The 14,232-nt window shown below is 41.0% G+C and overlaps 1 protein-coding gene across 7 annotated transcripts in view; it reads right to left on the reverse strand.

Moving 5' to 3' along the window:
- Positions 1-665: 665 nt before the first annotated feature.
- MET (MET proto-oncogene, receptor tyrosine kinase) overlaps positions 666-14,232 on the reverse strand; it is a 93,017-nt gene continuing 79,450 nt past the window's right edge. For 5 of the 7 annotated variants that reach the window (XM_061467668.1, XM_061467666.1, XM_061467667.1 and 2 more), the window contains 7 exons: positions 13,930-14,160; positions 11,446-11,526; positions 10,647-10,828; positions 9,116-9,225; positions 6,713-6,878; positions 5,671-5,807; positions 3,205-5,549 (listed from right to left, as the gene is read on the reverse strand). In XM_061467668.1, the coding sequence (XP_061323652.1) occupies positions 5,339-5,549; positions 5,671-5,807; positions 6,713-6,878; positions 9,116-9,225; positions 10,647-10,828; positions 11,446-11,526; positions 13,930-14,160 (1,118 nt within the window). In that variant the 3' untranslated portion in view covers positions 3,205-5,338. Of the gene's footprint in view, positions 1,203-3,204; positions 5,550-5,670; positions 5,808-6,712; positions 6,879-9,115; positions 9,226-10,646; positions 10,829-11,401; positions 11,527-13,929; positions 14,161-14,232 lie in introns of those variants that run through there. The other 2 variants (XM_061467669.1, XM_061467672.1) reach the window with 2 other exon arrangements.

Raw genomic sequence — 14,232 nt, forward strand, 5'->3', positions numbered from 1 at the left:
AGCATGCCAACTGCCCCAGTGAGCTCCAACCTCACAGCAGCTGAGGTGTCCATGTTTGGTCATGCACCCCAGAGTTTTTGGCAATAACACTTTTCACATCCTAAAGGAGGATATTCAGCTGTCATTTGTACCAGAGACGGGATCAACATGCGCTTGGCAATTAGAACTCTGGCAAGTGTTAATATGGAGTGTTTGCAGAAATGCACAGGGCCTCAGAGGCCAGAACAAGGATGAATTCCGTGCTGAATTGTTGTGATGAATGTGAGAAGACGTTCATCAGATACTAATGAAACTCCTAGTGGCACTAGGCTGTGGCAAAGCACTTACTACTGAAAGAGAATGGCGCATGGAAACCAGATTAAATAAATCACTCTTCTTTGGTGTCTTACCTTGGATTGTGCAAACAGAATCTTATCAAGCCTGATTTACAGTTTCTGGCTATATTCACTTGAATCCCTAACCACAGCTATGCTCCTTTGACCTCAGGAGCCTCATAAGGATGCAGACCAGACAGTCAGTGTGCTGCTAGAGGCTTTTCTGTGTCAACTCCAGAGCTGGGAAGGAAGAGGTGAGGTGACAGCAGTGAGAAATCTCCTCTTCCCTGTAACCCCCAATAGACTAACAACTGAAAAACCAAAGTCCAGCAGGGTCCGCATGTCAGTCTCCTGGTTAAGCGTGATTCAGCTGGACTGCACCTGATTGCTTTTTAGCCAGGAGGTTCTCCAAGGACTGACTCTGGCAGGGATTTACCCTCAGCTGAGGGTCCTTCCCTGGGCAGGGTATATTGTGAGGAGGCTGCCAGCTCTGGGAAGGAAAGCACCAAAGTTAATAAAACACCAGCCAGGGAAGCAGTGTTCCCTGCAAACCAGAAACCTTTTCTCTCTGTCCCCCAGGAGGTCGTGGAGTGGCCACAAGTGCTTGACTGTAATCAGAAAAAGTCTTTTGGCATCCTCACTGGAAATGATTACACCTAGAGCGTTAGCAGGTGGATTGGGATTTCAACAGGCAAATTCAGGTTTAATGTCAGTTCCAGTTCCAGGGTGAGAGACTGATCTCCTCTGGGCTGGTGTAGTCAGTTGCTCTGAATCCTCCCTGCTGCCTGTGAGATCACAATTTCTTGTAAATGTTTTTAGTAATTGGTCTGGCAAAATCCTTAGATTTCCTGTGTCTTTCTTCGATGCTCGGAATACTCAGTTCATGACCTGTTTGTTAAAAATAATGGAAATTGGAATTTCTCAGTGGATATTTTGTTTAGCAAGTAAAAATCCATTAGCATTTGTATTTCATTTGTCTGCTATGACCTCCTGTGATACATTGCTATGGCTGGATTGCAGAAATGAAATTTCTGAAGGGAGAGTTTTATATTTAGGTTTAAAATTGTTTTGATGCCCTTTTGCAGTTGCTCACTTGTACTGCTTCTGCCACCGTAACAAGAATTGCAAGTACCTTTCCTCTTCATCTATTCACGTAGTGCATGTAGGTCCATTCTTCGTAATTGAATTTGAAACCAGAGACAGAAAATTACAATATACAAAGCCTTAGCAACCCAATGGTAGCGTGTACCATTTCCCTTGATTTTAGAAAAATTTAATATTGTTGGGGGTATTAAAAATCTTCCTTAGTATATGCAAATTCTTGAAAATGGATAATGATGCACTAAAAAGTTTGTGTCTAATCGACAGGAAAATTTCTGTGGGGTGAGAATATCCTGCCCTATTTTTTTAACCTCTTGGCTTTTGTGTAGGGTATCTATTATGCAACATTTTGAGCACGGGCTATGTTCTCTGTTAATATTCATGTGGGGAGAAGGCTGCCAATGGAAGTCAGCTGAAGATCTGCTGCAACGTGTACCTGGTATAAACAAAGCTTCTAGGATGAAAAACTGGGCATGGGAAGCTTGTGATTCTGTTGACCCTTTCAAAAATGCAATATATAGCATCCCTTGGAAATCATGAGGAGTAATCAAAGGAATGTGTTACAAATCTGGTATTTCAGTTCAGACCATCATTTGCTGGTTTAGACTGAAGACCTGGTATTAACAGAGAACTGTGATAAAACCTTTTGAGCTTTTTTACTGACTTTCAGCAAAATCCTAAAAATGTAATCAGAAAATAAATTGGATGTAAGTAATTAGAATAAAAACCTCAAACTTTTTAGCTGGCTTGGGCTTGTGATACAACAAAAGAATGTTTGCACCCTTAGCTGCTATTTTCAATGCCTTTTTCCCCTGAAGTACACTGAGTTGAAACTTAGCATATACATTTTAAGAAGCAAATGTGTCTGGAGAAAATGTGGTTTGATATTGGTTTGCTTGGTATTTTAAATTACAAGGTCATATAAATGCTGGTTTTAATCAGCTGAGACTGTGTTAAAATATTTCTGAGTGAGTCAATTATAAAATGTACCCCTGAGGTAAGCTGCTGGAGGGATGTGCTTGTAGCATCGTCTGTTTAAGGGTGGCATATGAGAGAGTGTGTTGTAGTGTTTGTGGGGTATCCACTCAAAATACACTTCAGGGAAGTGAACTTGTGGATTTGGTGGGAGGCATCTAATGCAGCTCGGAGGAAATGTGTGGCAGAAGAGCAGGGCTGGTTCCTGTTCCTTGGAAGAAACAAGACCCCTGGGGGCTACCATGCCTTCTCTCTTCAGGTGTCACAGGAACAAAGCATCTTGCAGAGATTAAACACGTTACAGATGACTATGAGGGGTATTTGGTTCAGGTGCTTGAACTTTCCTGTGGGTGATTACTGGTTATGGACTCAGATGCTAACAATTTAGTTAGCAAGTGCTAGCAAGTGCTAACATCCTTGGTGGGCCATGCAGGTACTCTTTACAATGTCTTAATTTTGAGCTCCAGATGTCATCCCTCAACTCCAGGATGAGTTTTGAAGATGAAGAATTTTAAGGCTTTGCATGGGTGCAGCCCATGGTTAAGCAAGAGACTTTCTATTCAGACTATGCCATAGTTGTTCACAACAAATATTCTGCACCCTCCTCTTATCTGTTAATGGATAGGAGGTTGACGAAGCACGTGTTGGATTTATTGGTATGCTCTTTAGATTATGTTTCTGAGTTGTTTCCTCTCTCATACACAGTTCTACAGGTCATTCTTCCCATGTCAGTCAGAAAAAGCATATGGACTTTTATCAGCTTAGCAGACAAATGTGGGCAGTAATTACAGCACTCGAAGCGTAAAGTATTCCAATTTTAATAACATATTTATTAGGTCATAACAACAACTATAAACGTAAGTACCATTCAGCTCTTTGCAGATATATGAACTTACTAACATCAAATCTTTACCAGAATCACATATTCTTACAGGTGTCCCAGACACAACATTAACTTTATAAATAGTAAAAATGTCCCCTATTTCACATTGCATCGTTCCTCAAGCATGTATGTACAAGTTTGGAGTATTTTCCCCAAATCTATGTGTCATAAACTTCCTTAGCTGTTTTAACAACCATAGAGATGATTTTTTTTTGCCTGCAGCAAAGCCTTTTCTCCTTGAGCAACCTACAATTAGTATTGCTCTCAGCAGATACGAAAGTTCGTTTCTGAAACGAAAGTCGTGATGAAACACAATACAATATTATCTGCTCATAGTTTGCTTACACACTCTGCCCTCATTATAAATCCTTCAGTTGTAACACTGTCTCCCACTAGCAATGTATCTCCCTTATATCACTTCTGTATCTGCACTGCCTCTCTCTGAAGAGCTTAACATGGTTGGCTCACAGCAACAGAGACATTATACTTAGGGTGGAGTGTGTTTGCAGTCAGTTCTTTTCCTTTTCAATATTTACACAGTAATCTTTTCTTAAGGTTGCTACAATTTATGAATCATGTATGTTGACATACATTTTCTGAAATGTTCACAGTGCAGTATTTTGTGGCCTAACCAAACTTTGTAAATGTCATTAAAAATAAACTTTTTTTTTTTAAATATAAAAATAGAATACTTTATGTGTTTACACCAACAAACCCAGTTCTATCCTATACTCAACAAGCTATACAGTAGTATGCACAGAATTCCACAGGAACAGAAATGACATGTGATGCTTGCCCTAGAGCTATAGTACTCTTTCCTAATGGATGAAAGTTTTATTTACTATCTCTTATCAAAGTTCTTTCTCTGGTCATAATTTAGAAATGAACGCAGGTATCCTAATTCACTGGGTTGTGTGATCCAAGGAGAGGCTGGGGGGGCTCTGTTTCTTCTTTTGGTCTGTATTCTCAGCTCGTTTGGGCTGGCACAAAGAAGTTATCAGCATTCCTGCTACGGCAGTGTTTTCTGAAGTCAGGGCTGGCTGCAACGCCTCCACTCTTTACTCACCGCTGGCAGCAGCTCCACCCAAGGGTAGGTGGCAGAGCTTCAGCTGCTGCCATCTGACTCACCCAACAGCAGCTCCGTAAGGTCGCCAGCCTGCCCGTCTCCTCTTCCTCGCTGGAGTAATGCAGCCTGTATTACTGCATCCCAGGGATTAGCCTGGCACTGAATATGGATGGCTTCAAGTTTTTATTCTCAGAGAGTAGATAATTCTGTATTGCAAGGAATGGAGGCTTTGCATTTTTCAGTGAGAGATCTGTCAATATAGGCTGTTTGATTCAAAACAGTGGCTGAATGCTGGAATGAAGTTGACACTGGAATGCTTTAAGCTAGATGATTTTCCCTTCATTTTATGTACCGTCTAACTACTGCAGAGGTCTGGCAAGGCTGGCATACTTATTTTACTGCACACCATTTTCTGATACTGATTTCTGTTGGACATTAACCATGAGATTGGCTCTCCTGGTTGCCTGTGTTCTAAGAAACCTTGTTGATGTAGTGCAAAAATCCAAAATTTGGACTGTGCGGGAGGAAAATACATTTTAAACTCTTGCAACTCTCATTGTTTGTCTTAGCCTTTTGTGTGAAAACCATTTCTGCACTGCTCTTTATCCTAAAGTACATGCACAGTAACAGTCCTTCCACCCGCACTGATTGGTATTCTACTTTCTCCTTCATGGCATTAATGATAATCTTTGTTCTTGGGTCTGAGCACACATTAATGAGAGCCAGTGGGAACTAACTCTGGATAGTAGCACACAATGCTTCCATTTGGTAAATTGATGAAGTTGTCCAAATACTTGGAAACTACCGTGATGGTTTACAGAATCCCATAGCCTTAAACAATCTGATATCACGTTCTTGTACTAGTGCAACTTGGGCAACAACATAAACATGTGCAACAGTGTTCTCACAAAGACCGGGCAGTAAAAACAAGTGGACAAAATGTTTTGCTTTTTGTTCGTATAACTAAGAAGGGATTTTCCTCTATTTCAGACCTACCCGTCATGTGTCAACATCCATATCTGTGTTGTCTTGTGATGATAGAAGAGAAGGGTAGGGCGCAACGCACTTCACGTTGACATAAGTAGCATTGACATGAACATAGTGTTCCCCAATAAAAGTGGAGAAGATTGTTGATATTTTTGAAACAAGTTCAGAAAATGCTGGACGCATCTCAGGTTTGGGATGCCAGCACTTCAGCATGACTTCATACCTGCCATTCAAATAAAAGAAATGTTTAAGTATGTAATCATGTAAAACGAAGAAAACCCTTTTTCCTCCCCCAGTCTCGCTTACTGCAACATCAGAATCAGCTTTGCAGACTGTTTACTTACAGTGGGTCGGGGCAGTATTCAGGTTGCAGCAGCCTTCTTCCTTGTAGTAAGTAAACAGTTATATCAAAAGAATTTACATCAGGATAAGGTGGTGCCCCTCTTGTCATAAGTTCCCATAACAACACACCAAAGGACCACTAAGAAAACAAAGAAATAAATAGTAAGTTGTAGGGTTGGAGGGCTTTACATTCCACTTTTAGAAGATGGTTTGACAGATTTAAACATTCAAATGCATGGATTTTCCCTTTGAAAAGTTATTTCACTGCATTCAGCTTTCTTTTAAGTGGCCTAATAAATGCTGTGGAGACTTGAGGAGCCACTTAAAGTAGAGCCAGAGAAACTCAGCTAAGTAAATGAAAGAAAATAAAAGCCTATAGGCCAGCTACTTAGCTGGTATAAATTGGCAGACCTCATTTGAGGTTAATGGAGCTCTGCCAATTTACATGAGCTGATGATCTGACTAACCCTGTGTAAATACATACTGAAGAGAATATACGTGGTGAAAATTCTATGCATCACAGGCTAATTTGGATCTGGATTGAAAGGAGAGCTGAAATACAGAGTGATCCAGCCAACTAATGACTTCATCTTATAATTTTTTCTTCATAAATGGCCAGGTAATACTTGAGATTGCTGTAGGCAGTAAGTAAGCATTTATAAAGTAAATAAAGTCTTTTTGAGAACTATTAAATTTCACGAATCTCAAAGTTAACCTGTTCTGTCAAGCTTTCCAGAGCCCCTCCTATAGCAGGGTTCAGCTCCAACTTAGCTTCTTGGCATGTCCTTAATTTCCCCTGGAGTGGAATTAAACTCTTGATTCTTTCCTGAGCCATAACAGATAATCAGGTCAACAACTTGTTGCTTTGTGATTGGTGCAAATACCCTTTTGGGATGTGGAAAAAGTTTCTTATTCTTATGTGAACTAAAGTTATATTCATATATACATTTTGGTTTGGAGTTAGTCCATTCATTAAATACTAGAGAGATGCCTCAGGCCATGTAAGAGAAATTAATAGGTGATACAAATATGTTTGTACTTTACCACATCTGACTTTGTTGTGAACTTCTGAGTTTGTAAACTTTCTAAAGCCATCCATTTCACTGGCAGTTTAGCACCTGTTTTATTGTGCACACTGTAGTATTCTTTATCATAGACATCTCGAGCAAGACCAAAATCAGCAACCTTGACAGTGAATTTTTCATCCAACCTAGAGAAATGACAAAAAGTATTATCTGCAACTGAGCAGGCAAGATTTACAGTGGTGGTGGATTATAATGACTTGCATTTTTGAGACAGTGACTTTGGAGCTATTAACTAATGTAACAGTGAAACAAAAAGTGCAGTGAAGTATATTTGACACCCATTTAACACAGTGAATGAACTCAGGAAATTACGGATATTGCTTTGATAATATAATTTGAATTACAGTTCTTTTAAAACAATTACTTTGTATAAAATTTTTTTTTGCTAATAGCCTATACATCCTGATTGAGTCTACATCATTTCTTCCTCTGCTGTTTTTATCTTCTGTATCCTTAGAAACCTCTTATCCTTATCTCCAAGACAAGGCACCACCCATCCTATTTACTCCCAGTTTTGATAAGGAAGGACCCATCGTTACCTCCATGACTCCCCATATATGATAATGTAGCTGTGTAACTAAGGATGTGTTTGGTGCCTGTACTGGGAAAGAATGGTGCATAAGGAAAGTTCTGCTGGGGTTACAGCTCAGCCATACCAGAAGATCTCTGTAGCTCTGCTCCTCCTAAGCTTTGTGTCTGTCCTCGTAAGTGTTATCATTGTCAGAAAACAGTCATAGCATGGGTCTTGGCATGCTTAGGCCTATCCTTCATTATAGTTGAAGATCTAGCCACAGCATACACCCGCACTGGGGCTTTTATACAGAATCACACATTCACAGGGTGATGTTGGAAGGGACCTCTGAAGATCATCTAGTTCACCACCATCTCCCTTGCTTAAAGCATGTATTTATACACATGGGTAAGATCACCCTGAGTCTTCTTCAGGCTAAACAATCCCGTCTCTCTCAGCCTCTACATGGCATTTCTTGAACTTATGAGGTTTCTGCCTGGACAACTCTCTGATCTGCTGAAGTCCCTCTGAATGGCACGCAACCATCTCCTGTATTTACTGACATAATAACCAAACCAGTACCAATGAAGGGAGTAGAAGGGAACTTTGATGGGTCAACAGGGGACAGTAAATGCCACAGCAGCTTCCTGCACCTCTTCCAAGATACTGGAATAGAGTTATGAGTCCACAGGGATTGCATCTGCATCCTGGCTTCCTTTCTGATGGATATCACTACTGTGGCCACTGGGGAATATGGGTCTTCAGCCCCGCACCTTCTGCTCCCATGGCAGCAGCTCTCCAGGCTCTGAAGTGCTGAGCCATTCACAAGTACAAAAGCAGCGGTTCAGTTGGCCATGTGAAACATCCTGACAGCTGTTCCCTCCTCACCCAAGGAAGAGACAGTAGGCTAGAGGGAATGTCCTGTTGCCACTCTTTGGACTTTGATCAGATGAACCAGGACTTTATTATCCAGTAACCCAATTCTTTTCTTCTTAGGAAACCTGAAAATCATGTTCCTTGTGGCTTTTTTCCTCCCTTAAAAAAACAGCAGCTGTAAGGAAACATTCTTTTTCAGAGGCTGTTCAGCTGCACGAGTGTGCACCCTTTGAAAAAAGAGTAAGAAATCTGATGTCACAGGTAAATAACCTTTCTGCAGATAGTTCCAGATTATGATGGGCTAAAAATAAACTAATGTTTAATCCTGTACCTCATTAATTCACAGCATAGGTATGAATTAGCATAATAGTATCAGCGCCTCCTGTATCAGTTAGTCTGTGTGTGAACTGAACTGTCTGGCTACCCAGACACTAGTAAGATTCTTTGCATGCTCTGATTTTTTAATGTTAATTTGTGTGTGTAGTTGAGCTGAAGGAGGCCCATACTTATGTAATGAAAGACTGTTGTCAAGAGGTCTCACTGGTGTTTTCTTTGTGTTCCTGGTTTTCTCACAAAGTTCCTGTGTTCCTCTCCCTCCTTCTAGGTGTGGCAGCAGAGACATGCTGCTTCTGAAGAGGCTGGGTGGAAGCACAGCAAGTTGAGACAACCACAGTTTAACTTCCCTTAGGAGATGCCTTTTAAACTCTCTCACCAATGATTTTGAGAGGCTACACTTTCACCTCAGCTTTTCTTATTTCCCACACTCGAAAAAAGCTTATGTGTAAGAAGCCAGCCCTGAGCAAGCTGAGTAGCTCATCAGTATGCAAGACAAACATCAGTATAATTACGGAAAAATGAAAAAAACACCCTGTTTTGACTAAAAAAGCAGAATCCTGAAAACTTTCATTTATCTCATCTCACTGTCTTACACAGAAGAGTGTGATAATGTGGCTGGAATTGGATGTTTATACTTACATACAGTTTCTTGCTGCCAAGTCTCTATGGACAAACTTCTTGCTTGCAAGGTATTTCATCCCTTTTGCGACCTGAAGGCCAAATCCAATTAAATCTTTTACTGTTGGGTTCTGTAAAACACAAACATTTGTGATATAACGAATGCAGAAACCCAAGGAGCAGACTGTTTTTTTGCTGTGACTCTCAGGTTTTGACACACCTATCTTGCCACCAGAATGATCAAGACAGGTTGGCGCTTGTAGGAAATTGGTGTAAATTTAGGTCAAATTCTTCACCTCCAGTGAGGAAACAAATTTAAGAAACCAAAGAGCCTGACAGGCTCCCGAAGCATGGAGTTTGTAGCATAAGCAGCATGACCTGAGCTAGGAAGTGGAACAGTATGCTGAAACCTCAGCATCACAGCTGATACACAAAACTCACATTTGTGAACTTGTAGTAATAGCGTGTGACTCAGTAGAAGGTGCTAACTATGAACATGGCACTCATCAACCTGAAATGACCAAATAAGGACAGAGTCCTATTTGGTGGAAAATAAGTGCAAGCTGTCATCAGCATAACACCATGGAAAAGGTAAATGAGACCTTAGCAGCTACCAGAGGAAGATTTTCCACTAAGATTGGTAACTCTTTCTGCTGGTCTGTAAGAGACCTTACTAAAAATGTTAAGTATCAAAAGAAGTATAAACAAAAACCTCTAATTCTTGTATCCAGCAGCATGAATTGTTTTGTAATAGTAAGGTCCCACAGACTTTTGTGTTGTTGCATTGCTCCATATAATTTTCTTCTCTGTAACAATCTGGTTCAACTGTGGTCATTATTATATGTATTTCAGAAAGGATCATGGCACTATTGGCTGAAAAGGGACCTGGTGCTTGTAGAATGCTTTCTATTGTCCTAGCACTGTGAAACGAGTGAAATATTACAGCATAAAGTGGGCTTACACTATCTGAGGCACGACCTGTGGTCTCATACTTGAGAGAAAGCATTGAGGCACGTTTGGGAAATCTGCAGTCCTTCAGTGGAAGCAGGGAAAACCTCTGACAATACAGTATTTGTGCAACAATTGTTGGTTTTAAGATAAAAAGAAAAAATATTGATAAGAGCAGGACTGTGGCACTAGCTGGACATGGAGATCCCTCACCTAGGAGCTGGAAGAGCAGATGGTGACGACTGGCACAGCTGTGCTGAAGTCAACAGAGATACTCCAGTTTAAACCAGCAGATGGTTGGGCCCCTTGACTTAGATTTCATAAACACATTTGTTTATTAAGGGGCTTATGGATGGGAAATGAGAAATAGTTATTGCTGATAATTTCTGGGAAACATTCTAGAGAGGAATTTGAGGGGGAAGGGAAGGAGTGGCAGCGCCGTGGTCAGGCTTGGTGCCAACCTAAGCAAGTGCCAAAGGTTAAGGTGTAGTAACAGCAGCAAGTTATGGACGTAATGTAATTATCAGAGCTTATAACCTGTGGTGCTGGAGCAGGGCATGGCTAGGCTCGCATTACCATTTGGTAGACCTCACCACGTACTTACATGAGTCTCATTCCTAATAAAGTTTCGAAGATCTCCATGTTTCATGTATGGAAGAACAACCAAGGGGGATCCTTCATTGGGCAAACAGATGCCCAGAAGAGAGAGAACGTTGGGATGAGTGAAATCTTTCATTATTATTCCTTCTTTCAGAAACTGAGCTACTTCTTCCAGGTCTGTTATCCCTGAGAAATCCAGTAATAAAATGAGTTAATTAAAAGAAACCCAAACAAACTACATTTCATTTCTGTACAGCATGTCATTGCACAACAAAGTGATAATGAGAAGCTAAAAACATGCTCCCCACTGCCCGCATTACAGTGAGGTTATGTACATTGGTTTTCTTACAGTGACCAAATACAGTTTGTTGGAGATTTTAATTCCATTTCTCCTTTTCTTATTATGAATTATTTAGAATTGAATAACAACACTTGAGCAAAGCCTTTAATAAACGTTGTTATAGTATTTTCCTGGTTTTCCAGCAGCTTCGCCCACTCTTTAGCAATTTAACTTCCAAAACCATATCTTCAGTAGTCAGTAGAATAAAAAATGACACTGCCTTTCCCTCATTTTCCTGTGTCCTTTTCTTTGTAGAGGAAATATATGGGCATTTTGTTTGATGTACAAATATATATCAATGCCTTGTGGTAAGCTGAGGATACTGAAATTGCTTCGGAGATAAATCTGATGCAGCTGCAACTAATAATCTTTATTTGTGAAAGTACAGTTCACTGTAATAATTAGTTCACTCTGGTTACCTTTGGAATTATGATAATGTCTCACTATTAAACATGCAACTCACTGTTCAATGACTTCACAGCACAATGAATTTTTCTGCCATCGTTATCCAGCAATGTCCCATGGTACACACACCCAAAATGTCCTGTGTAAAAAATGAGCAAGATTTAATAAGTAAAATTAGCTTTCTGGTATTTTCCACTGGGTAGCAATTATGCTTTAAGAAGGTGATCAGACTGTTTCTGTCCATTTCCCAACACTTGTAATGTACACTTCATAACTAACACATAAAACTACCATTACATAAAACCATCATTACATAAAATGAAAACTCTATTTGCAGCATAATTGGCATTTCTTAACCTAGACACAGAGTATAAATACTGACAAGGCTGGCACCACAATTGCTTCATGTTCTTGTAAGGACTATGCGTACAAAAACCATGCCAGCCCATTCCCACCGTACTCTCCTGTAAGATACATGTCAAAGGAGGGCACTGGAAGGCAGAAGCAAGCAGTTAGGAGCTGACCTGACCACTGGATTGGTGGTTCCCGGTGGTCTGTAAGCCCATGCTATGTGGTGCACTGGACTGTACAGCCTTGATGCATCATCAGTAGAAAGCTGCATAAAAACGGTCACTGTGGGCTTACAGTCTCTCAGGCCTTACTGTTCCATGGAACACGCTGAGTGCTAAACATGGTGTGCTGGCCATGAACAGGTTGGGAGTTGCTCTCCTGATCACAGTCTGACCACATCACTAGGCAGCAGTCTTTGGTCTCTGCTATGGTGTAGTTCTGACTGTAAAATGTCACTAAAAAATGATGAGCTAAAAAAACTTTATGACCTAAAAAAAACTGTCTTCTTTCTCACAGTCTAAGCAGTGAAATAAACTGCCAGGGACACAGAAATCCTTCCTGATCCTGTGCTTTCCTGCCAAGCAAATGGGGCAGTCTAAAGACACCTGCTATGGGGATACCTGCTATGAGAAGTCAGGTGGACCTCTCTGGGAAACAGAGAACTTTGACATCCAGGCATGTGCATTAATTTACCCAAATCAAATAATGGTGGCTTTCCTTCAGAGATGTACTATTTACAGGATACTTTAAAAATATTTAACATATTTTAAAAATATTAATATTTGCAGTTAGAAAGCAAAATAGGTTTTAGTCAAGTGTGAGTTCTGCAGAGAACAAGATTATCTGATTAATTCTACTAGTTTCCAGTCATAAGTGCTGGTCAGAGCTCAGCTGGCTTTGATTTTGGCTTGGGATAAAATTAATAAAAAGTTTGTTTTATAAAAGCAACTAAAATCTCATCACACCACAGACTGTTTGGAGCCTGGGCACAAATCCTACAGCTTGGATTGGGTGTGTCTAAAATATATTTGGGTTTAGCCCGTTTCTAGTTATGGAGGAGAATTAAAAATGGTTAATAATATTGGTGTCATTCCTGATATTTTTCAGCACTTAAAAAAAGGGAAATTGCTTGGACTTTTCTAAAACAAGAAAGAAAAGAAAAAGGCCCACCCTTACTTTGGGGATGATGAAGTGTAATACATGGAAGGGAAACACACAGACTGTTTAATTTGTGGCTATTTTCCTGCAGAAAAGGCGTTAGCAATATAATTTATAGCCAATGTTTTATCAGTATTCTGATACTTAACAAGAGATCCCTCACGCATGACCTGCAGAAGTACTGAAAATCCAGTTTCTATTTGGCTTGCTAATAGGTACTTGATAGCACAGAGTTTAACAAATGTTCCTAACAGAAATACTGGCTTGGGCTATGAAAGAAGGAGGGAACCTGGTTACAGAGAGGGATAGGAACGATGGGAGAAACTCAGGAAAATAAAAGACTCACTATATCAGGGACAAAACTAAGGGGAAGTGAATCAGGAGCTATGCATCACTGCAGCTGGGACAAGAGAGAAATGAGGGGGAATGGAGAGCCTCTGGTGAGAGGAAACAAACAGCAAATTCCTCAGAGCTGGGGGAAACCTGTGGAGGGAAAAGCCTATATCACCTGGCCCATGGGGACCTTTAGTGGCTGCACCAGTGCCTGCAGTTTTCTGTGTTGTGTCCTGCAGCTCTCAGGCTCTGAGTTTAAGACACTGGTGCCCCTGCCTCAGCATCCCTTGCTGCTTAGGTGTGTGCTTAGGCTTGTGCAATATTCTGCAGCACCCTCACTCCTGCAACTGCAGCCTCAGGGATCAGAAGTCCTGGCTGAGCTTTTCCTTAGCCCTGAAAGGGTTGAGAGTGAGGCAGCAGATGGGGAACCCACAAGTCTGAGTTTAAAGGAGCCCCATCAATTGGCAGCCTCCTCCCTCCCTCTGGTGTCTTCTCCAACTGATGAAATGCACAACCCTTCATCTGACTTCACAGTACAGATGCTTGGTTCCTCCCCCCCCCCCCCCCCCCCCCCTTCAGTGTATGGGATGCAGTAAAAAGCTTGAAAAATCTCAGTGTGGACACCTTATTCAGAAGGCTTTGTAATGAATGGGTGTGCAAAAAGAACAGCAGTTTGCCAGGTCAGAGCTGCAGCACCTACCTCTTCCTATTACTTCGCTGAAGTGCACGATCAGGCTGTCAGCACCAATAACCACATGCTGCACTTCTTTGACCAGGTCAGGATTTAAGGCACTGATGTCAATGTGGACATTAGTCTGGAGAAGTGGACTGGCTAAATCTGAGTCCCCACTAGACAGGATTGGGGAGAGGTCAGAGTGAGGATACTGGGCGGGTCTGCACGATCCATTCTGAGACATGCTTGGAAACTGATCTGCAAGATGAACAAAACCCGTTATAATCCTTTCAGACTTCTCCTTGGAAAATGAAAAGGTTTATTGCATTG

This window comes from Pezoporus flaviventris, unplaced genomic scaffold (genome assembly GCF_033815535.1).
Source record: "Pezoporus flaviventris isolate CSIRO_AGI_PZ_B2104156 unplaced genomic scaffold, CSIRO_AGI_Pfla_v1 ptg000045l, whole genome shotgun sequence".
Taxonomy (NCBI): Eukaryota; Metazoa; Chordata; class Aves; order Psittaciformes; family Psittacidae; genus Pezoporus; species Pezoporus flaviventris.